At 48.9% G+C, this 12,593-nt stretch overlaps 2 protein-coding genes across 2 annotated transcripts; one reads left to right on the forward strand and one right to left on the reverse strand.

The window, feature by feature from the left end:
- Positions 1-1,428: 1,428 nt before the first annotated feature.
- On the forward strand, positions 1,429-3,469 carry LOC120640584. Its single transcript, XM_039916459.1, has 2 exons — positions 1,429-2,564; positions 2,649-3,469. The coding sequence occupies exons 1-2, from the start codon at positions 1,457-1,459 to the stop codon at positions 3,257-3,259; spliced, it is 1,719 nt and encodes a 572-aa protein (XP_039772393.1). The 5' UTR covers positions 1,429-1,456; the 3' UTR covers positions 3,260-3,469.
- An 8,294-nt stretch (positions 3,470-11,763) lies between these two features.
- Positions 11,764-12,321, reverse strand: LOC120640029 (protein FAM98B-like). The gene has a single exon (XM_039915930.1). It carries the CDS (start codon positions 12,319-12,321, stop codon positions 11,764-11,766), a length of 558 nt encoding a protein of 185 aa, XP_039771864.1.
- Positions 12,322-12,593: the final 272 nt, after the last annotated feature.

Below are 12,593 nucleotides of genomic sequence, written 5' to 3' on the forward strand. Positions count from 1 at the left end.
TGTTAAATTTAAGTATACAAGAACTATTATTGTTTTACAAACACGTCACATGTGACTGATCATCTCATTATTTTTGTGTATTTGTGCTAGCTAACTGATAAGTATGTTTCTCAATCACAGGACTATCAATTCAGGCTATGGTCAGGCTGGCAGATCTTCTCGTTACGGATTTTTTTTGTCCTTGTGTTGTATATGTTAAGATTCTGTAGCATGGTTTAACTGTCGCTTGTCTTTCTGAACTATATATAGCTGTGAGCACTTAATTGCCACTTTTTCAGGTTTGTTCATGGCATTGCAGCTACACGTCATTATTTGTGAGAACAAACTCAACTGCATTTGCCATGGCCTTCAGGTTTCTCTTGGGTCATGGTAGTATAAGCTGTCTCTGAAATATGTTTAAAAATTGGACAACTTTATCTGCCTTTAGGTGTACCTGTAATGTTTGCTGCAGAGATGTGCAAATTGTTCCATTAATGCTCAAACGTGCTTGACGGATCCTCAACAAACAGAAAAAAATGGACCCGTTAGCTTGGTCGATATGACTGTCTCGAATCTTAGTAGTGCACTACTAATGTATTAATCGATATGGACCCTTGGTCTGGGAACGTGAAAATACATTAGTAGCTACGGTGGTTGACAGATAACGAGATATCAATCGACTGATGTGGAGACACATCCGAAAAATTAACAATAACTGGCTTCATGACACACTGTTGTTTTTGTTTCTGATGATCTGATCCCACATCTAGCCACTTAGGTGGACCTGGGTTATCTGCCCTTGTCGGTGTCCCTGCTTTACTGACCGCACCTGCAGCATTGTAATCTTTATGTATATATAGAAAGAAAATTCACCTGCTTCCTACTGCTTGTATTCAATCAAAGGAATAAGAAAAAGAACTAGAGTGTTACAGAAGAATGTTTTGAGAAAGCAAATGGATGAATTGATTCTATTATGTTTTTTTTCCTTTTTGGTTTGCTGGTCAGGAACCATGTGATCATCCAGCCTGGTACATTTAGTCTGTCATGATCCTTTTTTTTATTAATATAAACGGATCGCTTGTTGAGACATCCATCAAAACAGGCCGAAGGCTAGATAAAGACCCATCAAGGTGAGATCAAATGCTGGTTCCTTACTTGGGTGCCACTCTTTGGTAGGTACACAGATTTGTTCAAAGTTGCTGTGTGAGCAGAAGCAGCCACAATGGCCGGCTTCAGTTCTGCAGAAGTCGCCTTGTCTGCAGAAACAAGCAGGTTGCTGCAATGCAAGGTCTTTTTTGTATCTTGTCCAAGGTTAAAGCTAAAGAAGCCCTGGGGAGGGGAAGAGGACCATAGGGCATCTCTGCTTTGCTCATCAAGTGAGCAAGCATCTGATGACGAGTATTGGTACTGTTATATAAACCAAGCATGGGCAAAGTCAGTGACATCCATCTCCATCTATACACTGAAGAAAACAAACATGGCGAAGCAGCAGACTGAGAGTGGAGAAGAGAGCTACGAGCTGGAGAAACTGCGACCCCAAGTGGAGGATCTGTGCAAGGAGTTCGACGCCCTGGCCGACAGTCCTCTGGCTGAGAGTGAGAGGGAGGACCTGGCTGCAATCTTCACGGTCCTCAAAGAGATCAGGGACAAGATCGCACTGCCGCCACCGCAAGACGATGGCAAGAAGGTAGACGACGACAAGCTCCTTCCCCGGGCCGGGAGCAAGAGGAAGGAGCTGAGCAACCTGCTGCCCCTCATCAGGGCTGCATTGGAGCAACGCAGCAAGCGGCCGCTTGGGCAGCAGGACGCCGCAGAGGGCTCTGCCGGTGGTGGTGCCGAGCCCGACGACAGCAAGCCGGGGTCGGCGGCCATGACCGGCTGCATCCCCTGCAAGCCCCGGGCGTCGCAGCTAAGCAAGAAGCAGCAGCAGCAGCAGGGGGAAGAAAAGGAAGGCAATAAGGATGGCGTGTCACTGAAGCTGCTGCTCCGGCTGACCCAGAACGTGCTGGAGCCGGAGCAGTACTACGAGTGGACGACCAGCTACGTGGACGAGGAGAGGATCTACGGGTGGGACAAGGATGCCGGCGAGGTGATCGACGCCCTCGTGGCCCCCGACGGCTCGGAGCGGATGTTCCGGGCGGCGGGCATCGCGGGCATCCACGGCAGCGGCAAGACGGCGCTGGCGCAGAAGGTGTTCGTTCACGACAAGGCCAAGGACTACTTCGCGCTCCGCCTGTGGGTGTGCGTCGGCCCGCCGGAGCCGGACTCGGAGGACCGCTTCAACCTCCTCTACCGGATGCTCGACAACCTCGGCCTCGACACCGCCAAGGTCGAGGACATCGTCGACAACTCCAAGGTCGTCTCAAACGCCAAGGACGCCGAGAAAAAAAAGATCATGGAGAAGCCGGAAGCCACTGCTGCACTCCGGAAGAAGGCGACGTCCGACGATGCGACGAAGGAGGGGAACGTCGTCACCGAGGCCGAAGATGCCAACAGGCAGGCAAAGGAGGAGGAGGATCGCATCTTCGAGAACCTGCTCAAGGAGAAGATCGACAACAGCCGTGCCGTCGAGAAATCCAAAATCGGTAGGTGTATCGATCTTGCAAATGATGGCAATTGACGGCAACGGAAATATGGAATAATAACGCGACGCACGCACGCATGCTCAGGGGTGCTGCTCTACATCCTCAACATGACGCTGTCCAAGACGTCGTACATGATCGTGTTCGACGACATCCGGGCATACCGCCGCGACGACGACGACGACGGTTGCTGGTACAGCAACCTGACGCTGCAGCCGCCGTTGGATTGCGAGTGGGGGGACCGCCTCGCCTACGGCCTGCCCAAGGGGGAGCACAGGGGCGCCGTGCTCGTCACCTGCCGCAAGGAGGACGACGCCAAGACCATGGCGCGCACGGGCCGCGTGGTCCGCCCGCCCAAGCTGGAAGGGGAGGATGCCTGGAAGCTCTTCAGGAGGGAGTACGACCAGCGCAAGAAGGAGGGCGGCAAGGTGGAGGAGGACCTGCTCCTCAAGCAGCTGGAGGAGATGAAGAAGGAGATCGTGGACAAGTGCCTCGGCCTGCCGGTGGCCATCATCGAGGCGGCCAAGGGCTTCGCCGTCCTGGATCCCTTGCTGGATTTGCCGGATGATACTAGTGCAACGAAAGAAGCTGCAGCAGAAGTTAAACCTGAAGCAGCAGGTGGCCACGCCCACACCGAGAGCAGTAAGGACATGCATCAGGCTGAAGAAGCAGAAGAAGGTGCTGCTGAGTCTGAATGAATGCATTGGCCGCGCGCATTGCTGTGAGATCACTCTCTATATGTGTGTGTCAGCATCTTCTTCCCGTTTGCGATGTAACTATCTACAAGCCTACAGTATAACTGTTTTGGCTGTCTGCATGCTTTTTGTGCAAATGACACGTTGTTTGCGGTTTTTTGTAAACTTATACATTTTCTCATCAATTTTACAAAAAATGAATGTGGAATGCTAGATTGCTAGTCCATGAGAAGAAGCTTAATCGGCAGAGGATCAGACCATGAGCAGTACGAAATACGAATATGTGAATGCTTCACCCGACATTTAAGTTGTTAAAATTGAAAAAAAAAATGCCACGGCCTCAACAACTACGGGTCAATTTAGCAGAGCTCCCAAAGCAGCTCCAAACTGAATTCAGGAGAAGCTCTGCCAAATAGTTATCTTTTACTGAGAAGTGATTCTCTAAAATGACCTACAGAGCTGGTAGCTGAAAAAAGTAGGTTCTTCTAATTAATTTCACACACAGAGTCATTGTATGCAAAGAGTTTATCCTAGAGAATTGTAGGGAATCAATTTCAGAGAATCACTTCTCATAGATAATTGGCTTCCATAGAGAATCTAAAGTAGGAGGAGCTCTGCCAAATTGGCCCTAACATTTCCCACGAGGAAATCCTACTGCAGTGCAACACTGGCTGCAACTAGCATCCCAAACAATTGTGACACAACCTATTACAAAATCTGAAAAGCTATTACAACATCACATATAACCTACAGATGCAACATCGGTAAAAGCTAATAAATCCCAACCAGAACACTCATACACAAATCACATGCTACGATGTAATACAAGAAACCACTGACTCCAATACCCCTAATTGCCAGTCGCATGCATCATATACAAGAGATTAAATAAATGGAGAGATGAAAAGGAATCAGATCTAAGATATGGTGTATATATAGGTGAAGAAAGCACTACTAGAAAACAGGCCAAAGATTCAGTCCAAAAGTACCAGCTGCTGTTGCAACCGGTAATGATGCGAGGCATCAGCACCGGCTGCAACAGCAACCGGTACTCTGGCCTGTGTCGAGCTCAGCACTAGGCAATGGGTACCAAGTCGTGGCATGACCCGGTTCCAATGCTACAACTTAGGCACCGGGTCATGCCACAAACCGGTACCAAATGGCTACGGCGACAAAGGCACCGGTTTGTGCCATGACCTGGTGCCGATGCACAATATTTAGCACCGGGTCAGTGGCATCAACCGGTGTCTTTGGCTCGCCCCTATAAATACCTCAGCCCCTCCCCCCTCCAAGCTGCCGTGAACTCACTGTTCATGGCAGCCGAGTGAGGGGAGGGGAGAGAAATTTTTCTAGTTTTTTTAAAAGGTTAGTATTTTTTATCCATGCTTGAGCAAATTAATTTTTTAGATGTGGTTAGCACTTGATTTAGTTTATAAATGTGATAAATATTTTTTGATGTAGTTAGCACCAGATTTAGTTTATAGTAATTGTTATACATGTGATAATTATTTTTAGATGTAGTTAGCACTTGATTTAGTTTATAGTTATTATATTAATTGTTATACATGTGATAATTATTTTTAGATGTAGTTAGCACCTAATTTAATTGATATTGTTATATAAATTATTAGCCATAAGATAATTATTTATTTAGATGCAGTTAGCATTTTAGTTAGTTTATTATTGTTTTATACATGTGCTAATTTGTAGATGTAGTTAGCAAGAGATTTAATTTATTATTTTACTATAATTAAATTCACGATTATAAGAAGTTAGTGATTTGTAGCGTACTTAATTTTAGTTAAAATTGTGTAGTATGAATGAATTATTTTGACACTCTATGGTGTATATAAATGAATTGTGAACCCAGATGAGTCAGCAATGGATGTACAATGCCGACCGGCGTTCAGCGGAGTTCATTGATGGCGTGCATGAATTCATAGAAGTGGCAGAGAAACACAAGTACGGCGGTTTTGTTCGTTGTCCATGCAAATTCTGTAAGAATGAGAAGGATTACTCATCATCAAGAACCATCTACAGTCACTTGTTCAATACTTGTTTCATGCCCAACTACTATGTTTGGACCAAGTATGGAGAAAGAGGGATTATGCTGGATAATAATGAAGAAGAAGAGGACAGAATTTCTGACTTTGCGGCCAATTACAGTGCCTTCTTTGAAGATACTGCAATGGGTGAGCCTGAAGAAGATGCTGAAGAATACGTTGTAGAAGATGAACATGGTTAGATGTTGCGAGAAGCGGAGGAAGTTTGTGAAACAGAAAAGGAATCAGGAGATCTGAAGCGTATGTTGGAGGACTATAGAATATTGTTGTACCCAGATTGCAAACAAGGCCACAAAAAGTTGGGTGCCACATTGGAATTGTTGCAATAGAAGGCATCGAATGGTTTGCCGGACAAGGAATTCGAGGAGTTGCTGAAACTTATAAAAAACCTACTCCCTGAGGGTAACACCTTGCTCAAAACAACTATGGGTAAGTCTTGGTCGACTCATACCTCTTTTATATTCCTAAATAAATAATAAGTCTAGTGGATATATATATGCTTGTGTATCTATATTTGCAGTAATCAATGGATTTTGCTCGTACTTTGCATGGAGAGCGGCAATCTTGTAGTGTTCAACTCCATGAGGTGCCCAAAGGCCGCAATCCAACACTTCCTAGACCCATTGAATAGGTAAGTACAATTTGCACAATCAATTTCTTTTCATTCTTCGATCAATTATTCAACATCTAACTTAATTTTTTTGCGAAGGGTGTGTAAACAGTTTGTAAAAAAGAACAAATGAGCCGGTCAAGTGAAGTCGGAATTGAATGTTAGAATAGATTTTCCGGTATGTTTTGCATAGGTGTACACAAATATTGAATAACTAATTTATTTCTCCTACAGTGTGCAAGACAAAACCAAGGAACTGATTGGTGTGGGTACTACGTATGCGACTACATACATGGTCTAGTTCAATGCGGAAAGGATACTACGGAGGATCTAAGAGTATGTACAAACAGTTCACAACTACGTTTTTCTAATTACACTAATGTGATGAATTAATATATCAATCTTTGCCAAAATGATAGATGTCGCAAATCTACAACATCGCTTTTGATGTCGATCGGATTAACGCCGTGTGCGAGTAGCTCACAAGATTCATTATGAGAGAGATCCTGGATCCTAGAGGCGAGTTCTACCACGACGGTCATATCAATAGAGTGTCCGCTTCGACGTCGTGAGGGGCCCATTATTTGCACTATAAACATGACTTGTATATTTGTAAATATTTCTAAACGTGATGTCGTGTTGTTTGTATATTTGTAAATATATTGTTATTGCTAACTAACTTAATTATATATTTACCTTTAAATTTTAGTTAATTTTGAATATTCCTTAAACTCGAACACGATCAATTGACGTATAGTACTGTAGAGTTCGATCGGGTACGCATAGCAATTCTCAAAGAATAAACGAAACAAATAAAAATGGATTTGGAATAAATGGGGAAAACTCTTTGGTACCGGTTAGAAATACCAACCGGTACCAAAGAGGCTGTTCGCTTGCGTTAGTGTGGTAGCCTCAAAGGCACCAATAGTCTCGGTTTCGGGGCACCGGTTGCAAAACCGGTATCTATGGACCTTCTCAACCGGGGCTGAAGGCCTGTTTTCTAGTAGTGGAGAGTATGAAGGTCTGTTTTCTAGTAGTGGAGAGTATATACGAAGGTCATCTTTGGTGACGATAACTGTGGGTCGTGTACACCTACCAAGGGTTCAAACTTTTGGGGATAAAATTCCAGGTTTGTGCTTACATAGGGGTGGGATTGAGACTCACCACTTAAGTCACAACCAAGGGCCCTAAGTTGGCATAGAGGGGTTGTCGATGAAGCTTGCTCTTGTCTTCCTCCAATGCTAGAGAATAGAGAGAGCATTTGGGGGAGCTCCAACCCATGCATGACCTTGTGGTGGTCCTTCTTTTTCCTATTTCTCTTCTTGACCTCCCCCTCCTACGTTTCCCCTCTCCTTGATATTCTTCTCTTTCTTCCTCCTTGTTCTTGGTTTGTTAGAGAGAGAGAGAGAGTCATGACTTTGACTAACTTATTGCATTGATTGGACTTGTGGAGTACTGATGCGGCATTATTAGTCTGTCTAGGGCTATTGCCGGGCTGTCCAACACTCCACAAAGATGCCAGGTTCATCTTTATAAAGGAGATAAATTGTCAAGTAAAATTTTAGACAAAAAGATGCATATAAGATCACTACTACAATAAATTTAACCAATAGGAAAAACGAAACCAAAAAAGGAAAAGGGTGACAGGTCCGAAACAAAAAAAAAGAAGCACGGGTAAAATAAAAAACGAAAAAAACAAAATTAAAAAACGGCCAAGTCCAGACACCGCATAGCAACTTGGCCGACACGTGAGAGCTTTTTGACTCCACCTCCGCTGTTCGCACCACTGCTACCGCGCGCGCATTGGTCGGACGACTCGGATCTGAGGAGGAGCCCCTGCCGTGCCGAAACCCCTGTTCATCGATGCATGTCGGCCATCACCTTTCTTCACCAGGATGGCCAGTGTTCTCTGCCACACCACCATGTCGTCGTTGCTAGAGATTCTGAGCCAGAACCCAATTGAAGTGCCCGGTATTGTCGTCCGAGGTGCCGGTACGGTCAGCACGCCAGACACATGCAGCAAGAATTTGAGGCGCCATCGGGTCCCCGGATGTCCCATGGACATAGCTCCAGCTGTGTTGGAGCAATGTGGGTAGCAATAACTGCAAGAATTGCCGTCCAATTGTGTGATGAGTTTAGCATAATATGATGCATATAAAAACGGAATTTTTATTATATATGGTCCTAGCTATCGATGAGTAGCGACAAACAATCAAATAATGAGTGTGATAAATTAAGGTGAATCCTAAACGGAGAGCCCTCTCCATTTAGGCTTAAATCGAGAGCCCTCCAAATATGGAAAAAAGAGGTAATTACAAGATGAAGAAGCCAGAAAGGGAAAGAAGAAGAAAAGTAACAAATCCAAAAAAAAAAAGTAACTCTCCACCTTCTCCGGTCATCTACTCCATCTCCGGCGGGTTGTGGGCGGGGCGGTCGGTGGCGGGGTCGCTGCCGACTGGGGTGGCGGCGGAGGCCGGCGGCCTTAGGGTTCGGGTTAGGGTTTGGGGTTCGTGTTGGGGGAGTTTCCATGGCCGGCAGCTTTAGAGGGATGGCCGTGGGCGGCGGCCGGCCCGGCGGAGGAGGCGGGTTGTGGGGTGGTGGTGGAGAACCGGTGGGCAGGGTCGGCGGCGGGGGCGAGCGGTGGAGGCGAACATGAAGGAAGCGGAGGGGATGGGTTCGAGCGGCGGTGAGCCAGACGCGGCGTATGAAGACGAAGTCGTCGATGAGATGATGTCGTCGAGGCCCAGGAAGTCGGCAACCCTGTTGAGGCCGAGACAGCACCAGGCATGGGCAGGCTTGCCCAGGGAGTGCGTGATGAGGTTCATCTGCGAGGTCTTCCCCGACCATCGCCGCGTCTCCCACCGCTTGGTGGCCTGCCTCAGCTTCGCCAGCCAGCCCAGCAGCCCCAACCGCGATGACACGCTCCTCTAGGTACACCTTGGCTCGGTTGGAGAAGAAGATCATGAGCAGCGCCACCACATCCAGTGCCAGCCCACCCAGCAGCAGCGCGTACGTGATGCCGACGTCGACGAGCAGGATCTGGTGCCTGGGCTTGTCGAGAAAGAAGAAGATGACGAGCGCGGAGGCGAGGCAGCAGGAGCAGATGCAGCGGAGGACCCACCCGACCTTTTTGTGCGCCAGGGCCTCCACGGTCTTTTTGCTGTCGAGCACCAGCCGTTTGGTCTCTTGCTTCTCCATCTCCTCGTGCGCCTGCTCGGCCTCACCGTTGGCTATGTCGATCTCGACCACCAGGCCGGCCTTCTTCTTGGAGTCGAACTCCGTCATGAGCTTGGCGTAGTTGGGCCCGGGCTCCGGCGGGTCCAGGATCTTGTTGCGGAAGCCGTCCACGCTGCTGGAGTAGAGCGAGTACGTGCGCTCCCCGTACTTGATGATGCCCACCACGAACACCAGCACGGTGGCGTGGATCAGCGGGTTGCCGTGCAGGGAGCAGAAGAAGATGACGCAGGCGGAGAAGAGCTCGAAGAGGAGGCCGATGAGGTGGCGGAGCCACAGCTCGTTGTCCTCCAGCGAGTAGGCGGTGATGGTGTCCGGCCCGCCGAGGTGGAGCAGCAGGAACGGCGTCCAGAACGCGAAGATGATGGGGCTGCTACTGCCGCCGCTGTTGGCGTTGTTGTTGCCGGCGGTGCCGCTGCCGCCGCCGCGCTTGAGGCTGAAGCTGGAGGACGAGTTGTTGCCGCCGCCGCCGATGTTGCCCATGTTGTTGAGGAGGAGGCCGAGGGCGAGGTCGGCGACCCAGTCGGCGAGGAGGTAGCAGGACCAGACGATGAAACGGGGTACCGGAGACGAGGAGCGCTTGCGCATGGGCCCTACAAAGATGAGGAACATCTGGAGGACCAAGCTCAGCTGCACGGCCGCCCGGATCTCCCAGTCGCTGTCCTGCTGCGGCACCGGAGGGTTGAAACCCATCGTCGCCGCCCGCCGCTACCAGCTGGACATGCATGCATACTCCATTCATCAACAATTGGTCAACTAATAATGCAGCCATACATTGTGTTTGTACTTATTCATTCACTTCGCTTATATCTCACACGTGAATAATAATTGTCCTTTAAATTGTACGAGTCGACTATGTAAAACTTTTATCTAAAAAAAAATCAGGCACCAGAAATATGGCAATCCCTTAATATTATTCCAGTATGCATGCATGCCTAGTATACATTTATTTTTTTTGCTATATAATACTTCTACTTCGTTGACTGAGATTCTGTCATGTCAAGAACGACTTTGTTGACTGAGATTTTGTCACGTCAAAGAATGATGCAATTTTAATACCACTGGTTGATACTTTGTCTCCTAAATAAAAACAAATTAACACTACCGGAAACTCCCAAATTACCGTGTGCTGAACCACGGTCACATGGCAAACCTACCTTTTGCCATGTGCCAGTAGAAACAGCACACAGCAAAGGTTGGGCACACATCAATAATTATCTTTGCTGTGTGTCAGGCTAAAAAAACACACGGCAAACCTGTGCATTTGCCGTGTGCTGCAAAAGAATGCACACGGCAAACATTTAGCACACGGCTAAGAGTCCATGTTTGTCGTATGCCTGCTATAATGCACACGGCAAAGAGTCCATGTTTGCCGTGTGCCTGCTATAATGCACACGGCAAAACACTGGCACACGGCAAAATTGTGCAAAAAAAAAAAAATTAACACAGCACTCCAAGTTTTTTCTTCTATGCATATACAGTGTATTGTACTCCTTGGTAAAATCTGATATATTTCTCGTTGTTTTGGCTATATTTAGTCATTTAATTTCATTAATCGAATTTTTGGGGTTGAACTGGAAGTGTTTTGAATAGTGGAGTATAATAGATAGAAAAATGATCTTCATGTTATGGAGTTTAATTTGATTATGTAAGCACGGAACAGAAGTAGATTTCGAACATCTTGCTCGCGAACCATGCTCAGAACTGTTTTAACAAATCGTTTTAAAATTCTATTAACAGCAAACCAATTCAGAAAATCATGAAATTTGTCATGGTATCATGATTTCATGCATGGAGATATGGTGGTAAAGTTTTGAGAACATTTTGCAAAAGTTTTTATGTATGCATGTTACAAATCGAAACATGTCCAGAGAAGACCTGTAGAGTTGAGAATGAATCGTTTACATTCGGACAGAACGTTAAGAACGAATTAGCGGTTGACTTTAAAACTTTTTGTGTTTGCAAAAAACAACTTAGGTTCTTTAATACCAAATTTTGGTTAATTTTCGGATAACTCGTATATTTATTATTTTTCTTTTGCAATCAAACATTTGTTTCAAACACACGAAATAATAACAATATCAAAATAGAACATGAATTGTTCAATCATTTTAGCAATGCAATGAGAAAATGTGATAAAGTGTAAAACATGAAATATAATACCAAAGCGCTTGAAGAAAAAAATTGAAAAGAAAATGTTTCAAAAATTGGAATAAAAATTTAAATTTATTTGCGGTGTGCACTGGCCAAGACACACAGCCAACCGGCCCTTTGCCGTGTGCCAGGCCAAAGGCACACGGCAAAGCCTTTGCCGTGGGCCGGATCGGGGGACACGGCAAAGGGGCCCGTGCCCGGCTGCTGTGCGCCGCCCGCACCCGCCCGCCGCCGTGCTAGGCCGCCGCTCGGTCGCTCCGGCCAGCCCACGCCGCCGCCCGCTCCGGCATGCCCTGCCCACGAAGCCGCCGGCTCCGGCCTACCCTTTGCCGTGGGCTAGATCGGGGCACACGGCAAAGGTTCACACGGCAAAAGGGGAAACACCCCACTTAGCCGTTTTGGCCACCCGTTCCGGCACGCCCCGCTCACCAGGCGCCACCCCGCTGCTAGCTGCTCTCCTCGCCACCCCTCTGCGCCCTACCCGCCGCCACCCCGTTCCGCAGCTGCCGGCGCCACCCCTTGCCACCGCCTCCCGCCGCCCCATCCCCAGTCTGCCCAGCTGCTGCTGCCCGCCGCGCCCTCCCCGCCGCTACCCCGCTCTCCCACCGCACCGTCTCCACCACCCCGGTCTCTCTCCACCGGCGCTGCTCCTTGCCACCGCCGCGCCCTCCCCACCACCCCGCTCCACCCCGGTCGCCGTGTCCACCACGCCCCGGCTTGGCCCCCACGGCTGGGCCCCTCCACCGCGCCTCCTCTCCGCTCCGTGCCAGCCCGGCCCCGGTCGACGCGTCCGCCCCGTCGGCGGCCTCAGCAGGCCGACAGCACCAGCCCCGCCTGCCCCACCCCGCGCATCGGGGACACTCCATCCTGCCTCCGCGCCGCTCCCGGCCGGCCCCGGCGTCCTGGCGCGCAACGCCCACACCACCGGGCTCGCCACGTTCGCCCCGGGCCGCGCCGGGGACCCTCCACCCCGCCTCTGCGCCACTCCCGGCCTGCCCCGGCATCCCAGCGCGCCACGCCCACGTCGCCGGCGTCCACACCTACGCCCACGCCACCAGCCCTGTGAACTTGGTAAGTGTAACTTGCTCCCTCGCCACCCTCGCCACTGACACCCACGATCGCTGCTGCCGCCCGCGTTCGCCACACCTCCACGCCGGCGCGCTCGCCGCTGCCGCCCGGGCTCGCCACACCTCCGCGCTCGCCACGCCCGCCGTCGAGCCCTAGGTTATTGACACATGTTGTTTTTCTTTTGCAGGAGAGGCTATTGCACCATCCT

Source organism: Panicum virgatum, chromosome 7K (assembly GCF_016808335.1).
Source record: "Panicum virgatum strain AP13 chromosome 7K, P.virgatum_v5, whole genome shotgun sequence".
NCBI lineage: Eukaryota > Viridiplantae > Streptophyta > Magnoliopsida > Poales > Poaceae > Panicum > Panicum virgatum.